This window comes from Alosa sapidissima, chromosome 24 (genome assembly GCF_018492685.1).
Source record: "Alosa sapidissima isolate fAloSap1 chromosome 24, fAloSap1.pri, whole genome shotgun sequence".
NCBI lineage: Eukaryota > Metazoa > Chordata > Actinopteri > Clupeiformes > Clupeidae > Alosa > Alosa sapidissima.
Window position 1 is genome coordinate 19,440,747 of NC_055980.1, and position 12,500 is coordinate 19,453,246.

General features: G+C 46.5%; 1 protein-coding gene across 1 annotated transcript in view; it reads right to left on the bottom strand.

Annotated features, from left to right (window-relative positions):
* Positions 1 to 1,928: 1,928 nt before the first annotated feature.
* Positions 1,929 to 12,500, bottom strand: part of hs3st3b1b (heparan sulfate (glucosamine) 3-O-sulfotransferase 3B1b) — a 30,911-nt gene continuing 20,339 nt past the window's right edge. The window contains exon 2 of the mRNA XM_042082702.1: positions 1,929 to 5,297. Coding sequence (XP_041938636.1) covers positions 4,679 to 5,297 — 619 coding nt within the window. The 3' untranslated portion in view covers positions 1,929 to 4,678. The remainder of the gene's footprint in view (positions 5,298 to 12,500) is intronic.

A 12,500-nucleotide genomic window follows, 5' to 3' on the forward strand; every position in this document is an offset into this window, starting at 1 on the left:
CAGAGATTTACACACCAGAGAAAATAGACTTCACATCATTACAGTAGTTAGGGCACAAACAAACATAGATAGATAGATAGATAGATAGATAGATAGATAGATAGATAGATAGATAGATAGATAGAGAGAGAGAGGGGGGGGGCAGGTAAACTAATAAACAGACACAGATAGATAGATAGATAGATAGATAGATAGATAGATAGATAGATAGATAGATAGATAGATAGACAGATAGAGAGAAAGAGAGACAGAGAAATACATCTGAAAAGAAAGTAAGCTTTGTTTATACAGGTCAGGTTTTCTCGTTACTATCAGTCATGTTATGTGAGGCTTCCAAGCTGCTGTCATAGTGCACAGAGTACCACACAGACAGGCGCACTGGAGCAGCCTCCCCTCAGGAGGGTCAGGGGAGAGAGAGAGAGCTCAAATACCCCCCTCACTGCGTCCACTGTGCCGGAGGATAGGGTGACCAGTGCTGTGGCCTACCTGGGCACACACATCTGCCCCTCTCCTGGGGGCAAGAGAGGTATTAGAACACAAATATGTACACTAATGCCCAGACAGAGAGGCTTCTATTAAACAGGCCAGCGCTGTTCCCGCTCACAGTAAATAAACCAGCATGGAGGTGGATCTCCCCTGAGCTGTGAGCTCACTCATACACTCAGAAAGACGCACATACACAGACACACAGACACACAGACACACACACACACACAGATAAATAAACACACACACACATACATACACACATACACACACACACACACACACACACACACACACACACACACACACACACACACACACACACACACACACACACACACTGGGCCTCAGTTGACTGTGTGTGGGTGGCTGGGCCTGAGGGAGGGTTTAATATCAGCCCACACCATGCCAGGGTGATGTCTTTCTGTTTTAATACACACACACACACACACACACACACACACACACACACACACACACACACACACACACACACACACACACACACTCCCAGTGCCTGTCCAAACTGCCGTTTCCACTCTTCTCTGTGAGGGTCAGTGCTGACCACCTCACTTGAGCACATCTCCCACACAGCCAACAGTAGGGCCATTCTGCTGACTACGCCAACCACCAGGGGAGTGCTCAATGCCAGCTTTTATACTTATAATGTGTGTGTGTGTGTGTGTGTGTGTGTGTGTGTGTGTGTGTGTGTGTGTGTGTGTATGTACATCTGTCTGTATCTGTGTCTGTTTGTCTTGGTTGATATGCTTTCCATGCATTCCAGATGGAAGCGCACTGTCTGTACATTGTCTGTCACACATGAGTACATTTGAGAAGAGTAGACTGGATATATATATATATATATATATATGTGTGTGTGTGTGTGTGTGTGTGTGTGTGTTAGTCATTGCTTTGTGCACATGCTTGTATAGATATATGTGTGTGTGTGTGTGTGTGTGTGTGTTAGTCAATGGTTTGTGCACATCGTGTGCATGTTCATCACCAGAACTCAGAATAGAACGCATGGTAGAACCAACTGAGGCAAACAGAACTACGCACAGTATAACGTTACTGAACAGAACCGACCTGCTCACGCTAGTCGTTTATAATCAGCATGTCTGTTGGACTCACTGCAGCTGGAAAACAGAAGGCAAAATCCCCAGCAGGCTCTATAACACAGACATGTACTGAGAGAGAGAGAGAGAGGATATAGAGAGCGAGAGAGAGAGAGAATGTAAAAAGGTCTCTACTTCCTAATGTTCCTCACATTCACTAAAGCATGAAGAAAGACATTAAATAATTCATATCATCGAATGAAAATATGTATTTTTTTCCTTCGGTTCTCTCCCAGGCTTCGCACGCATACCATGGTGGAAAAGACACAGACGACACAGAACAGTTTTCTTATTTGGTAAAATATATACTTTTTATTTTATTTCTTCATACAAAGAAATAGTATGAATGTTCAGTATTTCATTATCTAGAAACAACCAGTTCCATTTTGCTTTTCCACTGTGTAAAATTAATTCTTTTTTGATATATATACCACAAAATACTTGATTTACATGTCATTTTTCCTTTTTTGTCTTTTTGTACATACAGATCTGCTAATCTATTTACTGTGTTATATGTGGAGAGAGAGAGAGAGAAACGTCACTAACATCTGTATATTCTAAAAAAAAAAGGTTGAATAAAACTCAACCATTACAACGGATGCATTGACATGTGCTGTGAGAATCTGACCGAATCCTCGCAGAGCTATTGCAGCAGAAATATCAGGACAAGGTCACACAATTGCCTTCAGCTCTTTTCTGAACAGGTGAGCATGTTATCGTCAGTTTTAAGGTACTGTTAGTTGAAGGATCGATACAGGTGTGAACTCCATATAGTCTATAAGTCATTATGCTGCATTCCGTCCTGGGCATGGCTGATAGTAGGAGGGAGTAGGCTGTTGGTCTACATCCGGGGGTGGGGTCAGTAACATACTGTAGGAGAAAAAGCATCAAAGTTTCACAGCTCTACTGTATGTTCACACAGCCAGCCCATAAAGCTGGTCAAGCATTCCCTTTAATTCAAGGACATTTTGTTTGTTTTTTCTTTTTCTTCAAGGACCTTGGGTTCGTGGAGAAAGGCTTAGTACATTCACGCTGACTGATATCTGAGCACAAATAGCACTTCCCTTGTCTTTTTTGACTCACTCTCAACTGGCCTTTACGAAAACTGTCAGAGGATCAGATTGGTTTGATTGACTTGTTCATAAAGAAGTTTGGGATAATGACAGACGGGTCTGATCCCCAATCAGATGTTTGGGATAATGACAGACGGGTCTGATCCCCAATCAGATGTTTGGGATAATGACAGACGGGTCTGATGCCCAATCAGATGTGAAACAGTCATGGAGGCCTCAGAGGACCATTGCCTGCCTTTTAAAAAATGCTGTGGGATGCTGTGGAGCTCCATATGAGACTTCCCTTCAGAAGTACAAACAGCGTGCTACTAACAAACCCTTTCTCATTCTTGCATATCAAGAATTCAAGTACAGAGATAAAGTATGCAGAATAAACAGAATGAAAAAAGGAGCAAAACAATGTGATTGGGGGATGAATGATCAAGGGTGGAGGAGAAAGGGAGAAAAAAGATGAAATAAAAAATGTTTTTTGACGCGGCTGCTCTGAGGGGAGAACACATGGCAACAGAAAGTGGGAGTGAGAAGTCGAGGCAAACGACGGGTGCTGTGAACATCGCTCGACCTGTCAAGAAGCCCGACAGCGCACGGAAGCCATAACGTTGCTGAACTCCATCTAACCTTCTGTGAGGAGGAAACTTTGAGCTGTTCCTTTGATATCCCGTCTGTAATCAGAGCCCTGGCCAGGCGAACACCATCATGTCCCGCTGAAGCGAACGCTTCCCTGTGATATTTCCTCCTCTTTCTTGTCTTTTGAACTTTCTTTTTTTCCCCCTCTCTCTCCTGATATCCTCCTGCTCTACATCGGACCGATTGCTATCTCCGGGCGGACGCTCCCGCTATCTCACTACAAAAAGGAGAAAAACAAAATCCAGACAAGATCTGAGATCCAACACAACTGATACCACATCCCATCCCATCAATCAAACAAACTGATCATTTCGTCAAGATTTTCCCTTGACCTTTGACCTCTGGGCTGCAAGCACACGCTCGCGGAGCACCCTCGCCCTAATGGGTGAACGACAGATGACACGCACACACAGAGAGAGAGACAGAGGAGTATTGATCCGGCCCGCTAACGTTTAGCCGATTAGCATAATGTCCCCACGCGTCTCTTCGGCCTGCTCTACGTGTGCTCGCGCGCGGGTCACTGATGGGCAGGGCCGCTCATTAAGGAAGGACACCCTGGGCTGAACTGGACGCGCTGCGAAGCGGAGACCCCCAATCAACCGCTTGGCTCTAAGGGTGACTGACAACATGAGTAGCAATTAGGCCTATTGATCTACCGGTTATTGAGTGAGGGGGGTATCGGATCAGCTGCTAGAGCCATCAGAGGAGCCTCCCGGGACATGCGGAGAGGGATGGAGGGTGGGGGGGCGGGGGGGGGGGTGATGGGACGGTTGTCAATAGTGGACGGATGTCCCCTTTAAGTACAGGGCTGGGCGCTGATTAGATAATAACAGAGGTGTAAGCACAACGGCTGTTAGGGAGGTATAACGACAGCAAAGCGCAATGTTATAATGTGGTCATGCTACAGTGTAGGTCAAAGGGAGATGAGGCGTTTCACGTCTGTGTGTGTGTGTGTGTGTGTGTGTGTGTGAGAACACTGAAGTTGTATTTCACACACGACTGGTATCTGGACACACTGTACCCGTAAAACGGTGCTTAGTTTGCTCGTCCAACAATTTCTTTCTTTCTGGAAGCACCGTTTATTCAAAAGGAGTGGACAGTACTGATGTGGTTGAGGATTAATGTAACAAAAAAAATGTGGAATGTTAAAAAAAAAAATGAGAAAGAAAACATGATGTAGGGGCCAGATGGTATATATGAGTTATGGTTAGGCAGCTTAGTGAATTAATTGCTTAGAAATTAAAAATAAATTATTATAAAATAGATTTCTGTACATTTTACATATATATAGCAATATCTCCATGACTTTTGCCATTCAAATACAGAGGAAACAAAAAAAAATAATAATAAACACTAAGAGTGAGTCCTTGTCTATTGTCAATCCCAGCCAAAGTTGTGTCCAGTCATCTGGTAAAACTTCATGTTGAACGGCCGGTAGAATTCCCGTAGCCTCTGCACCACCTCGGGGTCGATATTGGGGTGGGTGCGGCCTTTGGTTTTGCCCAGGCAGTGGGGCTTGCTGCTGCCCTCGGCCTTCTTGAGGCAGGGGAAGCCCTTGGTCTGGTTGAAGTAGAAGTGTTTGTCCGTGATGATGCGCTTGAGGCCCAGGAAGTCCTGCACGCGGCCCAGCTCTCCGGCCGGGTCGCTGATGAGCCGCTCGCCGCTCACAAACAGGATCTGGCCCATGGGGAAGTACTGCAGCCAGTTGTCCAGGTGCTTGGCGTAGATGCCGATCTGGATGGCGCTCCAGGAAGTGTCGATCAGCCCCGTAGTCCTGTTTTTGAAGGTGAGGCTCTCGAAGGAGGGAATGTCGGGCTTCTTGGACAGCGTCTGCGTGTAGTCGGAGATGGCCCGCGTCACGGGGTCCCGCACCACCACGATCAGCTTGGTGTCACGGGACATGGCGCTGATCCGAGCCGGAGCCTCGCGGGTCACAAAGTAGCTGGGGGTTTTCTCCATGGTGATCTGGCCCTCCAGCGTCTTGGGCATCAGGTCCCTGTGGAGCGAAGGAAGAGAAGAGAGAAGAGAACAGAGATTAGAATAGAGCAATGACTAACGTCAAAGACAACCACACAATTTAAAACCACACACACACACACACACACACACACACACACACACACACACACACACACACACACACACGCTGCATAATGCAAATCAAACAGATGGCCTCTGCCGCGTTCGCCAATCAATGGGTGAGCCACAGCACCGGCCCTATTATATAGGGTTCAAACCAATTATTTTCTGTTGCTAAACAACCTGCGCGTAAACATCAGGACAACACGGAGCACAGATAATGAAGAGAGCCTCCCTGTCTCATTACTCGGAGCCCTGGTGGTCTTTCACAAGCTTCCCCTACCAGACAAGGCCGGGGGGAAGATGTGGCGCTAAGCCATGAAAATTTGTGTTTCAATAAAGTGCAAAGCCCTTTGGCCTGCGAGGAGATTTTGTGTTGACAAAAAAATAATAATAAATAAACGGGCGGTGCAAAACCGCCAGGGACATGAACCACATAAAACCAGTTTGATTGTTTTCCATTGGGGCCGCTGGTCGATGTTTATCTAACGCAATAAACGGACTGAATCATCGCTATTGGAGGCTTTCCCATGTGACCTCAACCAAGGGCTTTTATAGCAACACACACACACACACACACACACACACATACACAGACACAAACATACACGTAATCATAGATCTCGTAATCATAGCATTGGTAAAGCATATACCCACAGTTGTGGTTCAACCGTAGGCACGAAACCGGAGGCCTTTTACCGCTTTATTAATCTTAATCTTAATCGGGTTAAGGCAATTGAGTTAAAGTGTTTACATGACTCATACAATCGTAATCTCAACATTGTCATTATTGTGATTAATACAGGAATATGGTTTGCATGTCAACGTAGTCAGTGTCTGTAATGTAACAGGAGACCCCTAAGGCCTCAGCTGACTACACCGCACTCCTGTGTCTAATGGATCGGAGTGGGGAGGCTTATCCTAAACTCAATCCAGTCGTATTTGCACCATTAACCACTTAAGGCCAAAGTAGAGGCTACAGTAATTTGCCATTCGAGGCGTGGGGCACGCCAGCAACACTTAGGAACAGAGCGGACAAGAAGGGGGACTAAAGGAGGGGAGAAAGAGAGAGAGAGAGAGAGAGAGAGAGAGAGAGAGAGAGAGAAACACGGACATTACGGGCCTGAAAGCGGAGAGGATTTGTTTCGTGTGGAGCGATCCGTGTCTCGCACGGCAGAGAGTATTTCGAGTGGGGATGTATTACATGTAGACCTGTAATCACGAGGCATTTGAGAAGAACGTTTTTTTTTTCTTCCTCTCTCTGTCCTCTTTTTGGACGAGAAAAAGCAAACGCATTCCCGAGGCCCGGGCATCAGAGTCCGGTTTCCTAAATGGGCTCCAATCATACAGAGTGGATTACAGCAAGGCGATAAGAGGTCTTTAACGGACACGAGTGGAAACGGATCAAGTTTCTCTGGGTGGGCAAGAACTCAAGTCACACTCTTCACATACACACACACACACACACACACTGGCATATGAGTTAGAGTGAGGGAAAAGGGAAAAATAGGAGGACACTTGTTTTTTTATGTTGGCCTATATCTCACTCAGACTTGACATGTAGCTTTCCTAGACCCTTCATAAAGACAAATGAGCGATGATGAATCACTAAATGTTTTGCTAAACAGCAGCTATTTTGAGGGAGCCATCACAAGCTCTAAGCGTAACCTCCACCACATCCTTTGATGAACCTGGAATGTAGTTAAGATGGTGGAAAGTCCCAACTTCCACAACGAGAGTGAACACAAGTCAATCCAAAAAAAAAAAATTGCCCAAAGGCATGACCAAATAAGAGAACTAATGATACGTTTAATTAAAATAATGTTGGCAGATACGTGGGCTTTGAACTGCGTTCCAGTAATCTCATTAAGATAATATCGGCCTGATTGTTGCCTCTTTTCCATGAGGAGTGCAAATTTGTGTAGGGGTTGAGCAGGGTTGAGAAGAGCCAGGGCCCTCATTAAATGCCTGGTGAACTAAGAAAACAGATTAGGTCTCCACACTCTTGCACAACAAAACCACACACTCTCCTCCCTCGAATTGGGTATTAGCAAGGGCAAAGCTGCGTGCGCGCGCACATGCACACGCACGCACACACACACACACACACACACACACACATGTAAATAACATGTGCACACAAACACACACACACACACACACACACACACACACACACGCACACACACACACACAAACACACACACACACAAACACACACACACACACACACACACACACACACGCACACACACACAAAAACACACACACACACACACACACACACACACACACACACACACACACACACACACACACAGTGATCCACTGTTGCTCTCTAGACTAAAACACGCCTCTGAGAGTTTCCTCCCCTTTCTGTGAAAGTTGAGGGGGACACACAAACACTTTGCTAAACAAACACAAACACTCGTAATCTCGTGGTTTTACACACATAAAACAAACACCACACTCCATTAAACACTTAACAGAACATAGTACTTGGAGCTGAGTGCTAATGCTTGTTAAACAGGGCTGGTGTTTGAGGTCACACACTAATATGAACGTTAAATGAACGTTTATAATATAAACTTTAATATAAACTTTTTCTATAGCCAATCCTAATGTCCATGACTTATACAGGCCCACACTGGACACAGATCTAACCTGGGGGATGCAAAGCACTTGTAGGAGTCATGCTGCAGCTAAAGTGGCAGGAGTAGGAGGCTGAGAGCCCATCTCTAAATGCATCATGAATCAAACAGAGGTGAAAAGACAGAGAGAAAGGCGGATGGAGAAATAAAGAGAGAGAGAGAGAGAGAGAGAGAGAGAGAGAGAGAGAGAGAGAGAGAGAGAGAGTGAAAGAGAACAAAAGAGAGCGGGAAGCCGAACAGTGCCTCTCTGGAACCCTGCTCGCAGATAAACCTCTCTTTCAGCACGGCGGCCGAAAAGGGCCAAGAGAATGAGAAGAGAGAGAAAGAGAGTAAGAGAAGAGGGGGAGAGTCAAAGAAAGAGGAGAAAACATGGGGGGGGATCAGGAAGAGGACGAGCAATAGCCCACACCTCTCCGTAACAATAGCCCTTCTCCTCCTCCCCCTGTTCTTTTGATTTATGAGGTGGCTCTCTTTCGGAGGTTCAGTCAGCAAACAGGCAATTCGGCTGTGACACCAAGCCCCTTTCTTTTTCCTTTTCTCTCTCTCTCTCTTTCTCTTTCTCTCTCTCTTTCTCTCTTTCACTTTTTCTCTTTCAGCCCCCTTTTGTCTCTCCAACGAGGCATTGTCCCGAGGCAGCCTGGAGAGAAAGGGAGGCCACAGAGGGCCGGTGGGAGGTGGGGAAGGGGGGATAGAGAGAGAGAGGGAGGGAGGTGGAGGGGATGTAAGGCCATTGAGGTTTTGAGTGGGGCACTTGTGTGTGGTGGTGGTGACGGGCGGCGTTGGCAGGCGGGTGGACTCGACGAGTGGACTTTTTCTGGAGAGTTCTGTCGAGTGGAACGTGTGCCTCAAGAGCCCTCTGGGTTACTCCACCTCCTCAAGAGACCCCCTCTCTCTCTCTCTTTCTCTCTCTTACTCTCTCTTACTCTCTCTCTCTCTCAGTCTTCCACTCCCTCTTCTCATGGTATTGCGGTTGGGGTTGTGGGGCTCTTGAAAATGTCCTTGATCCATATAATGGTTCAGAAAAGGGGTTTTAAAAGTCAAATGTCTCTCTCGCTCTCTCTCTCTTCATGTTTTTTCCTGCAGTATCATTTCTATCTCCTCTCCCTCATTTTCTGCGAGCTCGCTGGTTGTCTCTTCCTTTCTCTTTCTCTCTCTCTCTCTCTCTCAATCTCTCCCAGTTCTAGTCAAATCATACTTGGCATGAATAAGTCAATACATTGTCACCAAAACCATATGCATGTAGCAGGCATCATAGAAACGAGACACATTCTATCTGCTTAGTAGTCCACACCTCTCTCACATCATTTCCCTGCTTCGCCAAGGCCATATTGCACCAATAACACAAGAATAGATTGGTATGCAAGGTGTTAAAGTTTTTTTTTTTTAATTTTAGATATGTTTTGCAACATATCTACTGTACCAAATGTATCTTTGATGTAGAGTGTGTGTGTGTGTGTGTGTGTGTGTGTGTGTGTGTGTGTGTGTCTTTGCATTAGCAGGTCAGATAACATGAACGGGATGATGTGTGTGTTGACTCGATGCCAGCTCTCCACCTCCTGCCCTCATTGACTTCCATGAGTGCCTGGGAGAATGCGTACCGTTATGTCTGCGTCGCTTTTGAAGATTCCACCACACACGCGTGTCAACGAGCGTGTGTGTGATGTGTGTGATGTGTGGGTGTGTTTGTTCATGTCTACCCATTACGTGTGTGTGTGTGTGTGTGTGTGTGTGTTTGAACATGTGCCCTAAGGTGAGTTAGTACATGCCTACATTGGAGCTTCAGAGAGAGAGAGAGAGATATTCAAAAGCAAATCTTTGCCTTGTGAGTCGCTGTGATGTTATTTTCTCCTTTCTTTCTTTCTTTCTTTCTTTCTTTTTTTTACTCCCTCTCTTCTCCTCTCTGCACGGCTGAAGCTTCTCCACATTCAACCCCCCACCTCCTCTCACAAAAAAGAAAAGTAGACACAGAAGACCAGAGAGATAAGACACAAAGCAGGGGCCTCTTCATGTGACAACTTCAAACCCACGACCAAAGCATGCCCTGGGCCTGCCGTTTTAAATCCCTCCTCCCTCTCTCTCCCTCCCTCCCTCTCTCTCTCACTCTCCATCTATCTCTCACTCTCACTCTCTCTCCCTCCATCCCTCTCTCTCCCTCCCTCTCTCTCACTCTCTCTCCCTCTCCCTCCCTCTCTCTCTCTCTCCCTCCCTCAGTCTCTCTCTCATACTCTCTATCTCTCTCTCACTCTCTCTCCCTCCATCCCTCTCTCCCTCCCTCCCTCTCTTTTTTTCTACCCCCGTGCCCTGATCCAGGGGACAAGCGGGAGGCTATTCTTGTCTCCTTCTGCTGTTTCCTCCTGCCCCCCATCCTCTCCGATCCAGCCGATAAGAACAGTAAGACAGTCCCTTTATAGAAAACAACCTGCTGGTTGGTAGCGTTTCAACTGACTTTTTAAAAAAAAGAAACAGGCCCCTCGGAATCCTTTCTTTCAAGTCCAATGTTGGAATGGTTTTCCTTTCATTTATCTGATTTTATTCTCTTCTTTTCTTTCTAGCCATGCGTACACAAGAGAGAGAGAGAGAGAGAGAGAAAAAAAAAGAGAGAGAGAGAGAGAGAGAGAGAGAGAGAGAGAGAGAGAGAGAGAGAGAGAGAGAGAAAAATAAGGGCTATGATATTACGTCGTATCTCCTGTGCGCGAAGAAGTTTCGCTGTCTCTTTGAACCGGGAGCCACAAAGGAAACGCTCCCCTGTTGGGCAGTGTGTATGAAAGCGAGCCAAGGCAAACTCCTCCAGCACCTGTGTGTATTCAGCCCTTCCTCCTCCTCCTCCTCCTCCTCTACGCTCCGAGATTTGTGCTAATATGACAGCGAAGACAAACTGCCAGTCGCAGCTTCCAGCACGACCCGAAGAAGAAGAAGAAGAAGAAGAAGAAGAAGAAGAAGAAGAAGAAGAAGAAGAAGAAGAAGAAGAAGAAGAAGAAGAAGAAGTAGTCTCGAGACCTTGTTTAAACAAGCCTGGGGGACCCACATCCAAACAAACCTGAGCTATGAGACAGTTATTGCCAGACCACTTGCTTAAAAAGTGCCTCTGTGTGTGTGTGTGTGTGTGTGTGTGTGTGTGTGTGTTTGTGGTGAGGTATAAGGGAGTAAACCACAAAGACACTGTCCAGATCTCAGATCTGTCCATGGAAGCACTTTGAGGCATAAACACCAACCCCAATGACTACTGTTCATTCATTTCTCTTCTACCGCCATTTAATATACGACCCAACCACATACGACTGCCCTACCATTACCATCTAACACTGTCTCTGATTCTCTTCCCATTATTGATTGTTACTTCCAATTACAAAAATAACCTGAGGAAGGTCTAAGGACTGAAACGTTGTTTATGAAATTTGCAAGAGAAACAGTGTGCGGGAGTCTTCAAGTTCCATAAGTATTATTTCCTATAACGTACAATTACTATTACAATTACTATTGCAACTAGTAATAAAATGCTATTATGTGGAGACATATCATGGGTCTGTTCCAGAGAAAATAATAATCACCCTGTTGATCCATCGTGGTGACGTTCGTGCGCAACCCCAGGCAATCAGACAGAGCTAGAGATCACAGAGATGAAGTGACACTTCACAAGAGTGCAAACGGAGGAGAGGAAGAAAGGGATGAAAGAAGAAGGGAAGAAAGACTGCCTTTCTCTCTCTCTCCCTTCCCCCCTCTATCCCCCCCTTCACCAACCCTTCACCCTAACGCTGCCAGGCGGGAGTCGCCCACTGTCACTCTCTCGCCCGACAAACAAACGTGTCATTCTTTGGAGGACGAGGAGATCGATAAGATTGCGCAGATTGATAGACGTCCCTTCCCAGCTGTCCAGCCAGACGTTCGGCGACCGGCATGCCTGGTCAGTTCGCTCACTCCAGCATGACACCAGGAGGAAGCAGAGGGGGGGGGAGACAAGCCAAGAGGTTGCCATGAGAACGGGACCTAGTGTCAACACCCCTGATGGAGCAGGCTGGCCAGTCATTAGCTCACTTAAGTGACACACATAGGGCTCTTTATGGAGTAACTGTGCCTCCTCCTCCTCCTCCTCCTGCTCCTTTGCACTACACAGCCAGTTAATTACTGCGGGACACGGAAAAGTGACATGACAGCAACACTCTATCCTAACTGATTGACTCCCTTCTTTGGTCTTCTTCTGTCTGCCTGTATGAGTATGTGTGTGTGTGTGTGTATGTGTGTGTGTGTGTGTGTGTGTGTGTGTGTCTTTGTGTGTGTGTGTATTGTGGGATATGAACTGCCTCCATCAACAACGTCAAGTGGTCTTCCCAGAGGGGATGCCACCACGGGTCAGGCTTCCTGATGGATAGCTCTGGCTACGTTGTGTACCACCCCAAGCCCGGGCCTGGCCAAAAAACTGCCCTGTTTTTCACAACCCTGCGAGACAAAGTCCAAAACCTCTTGCCGCTGAC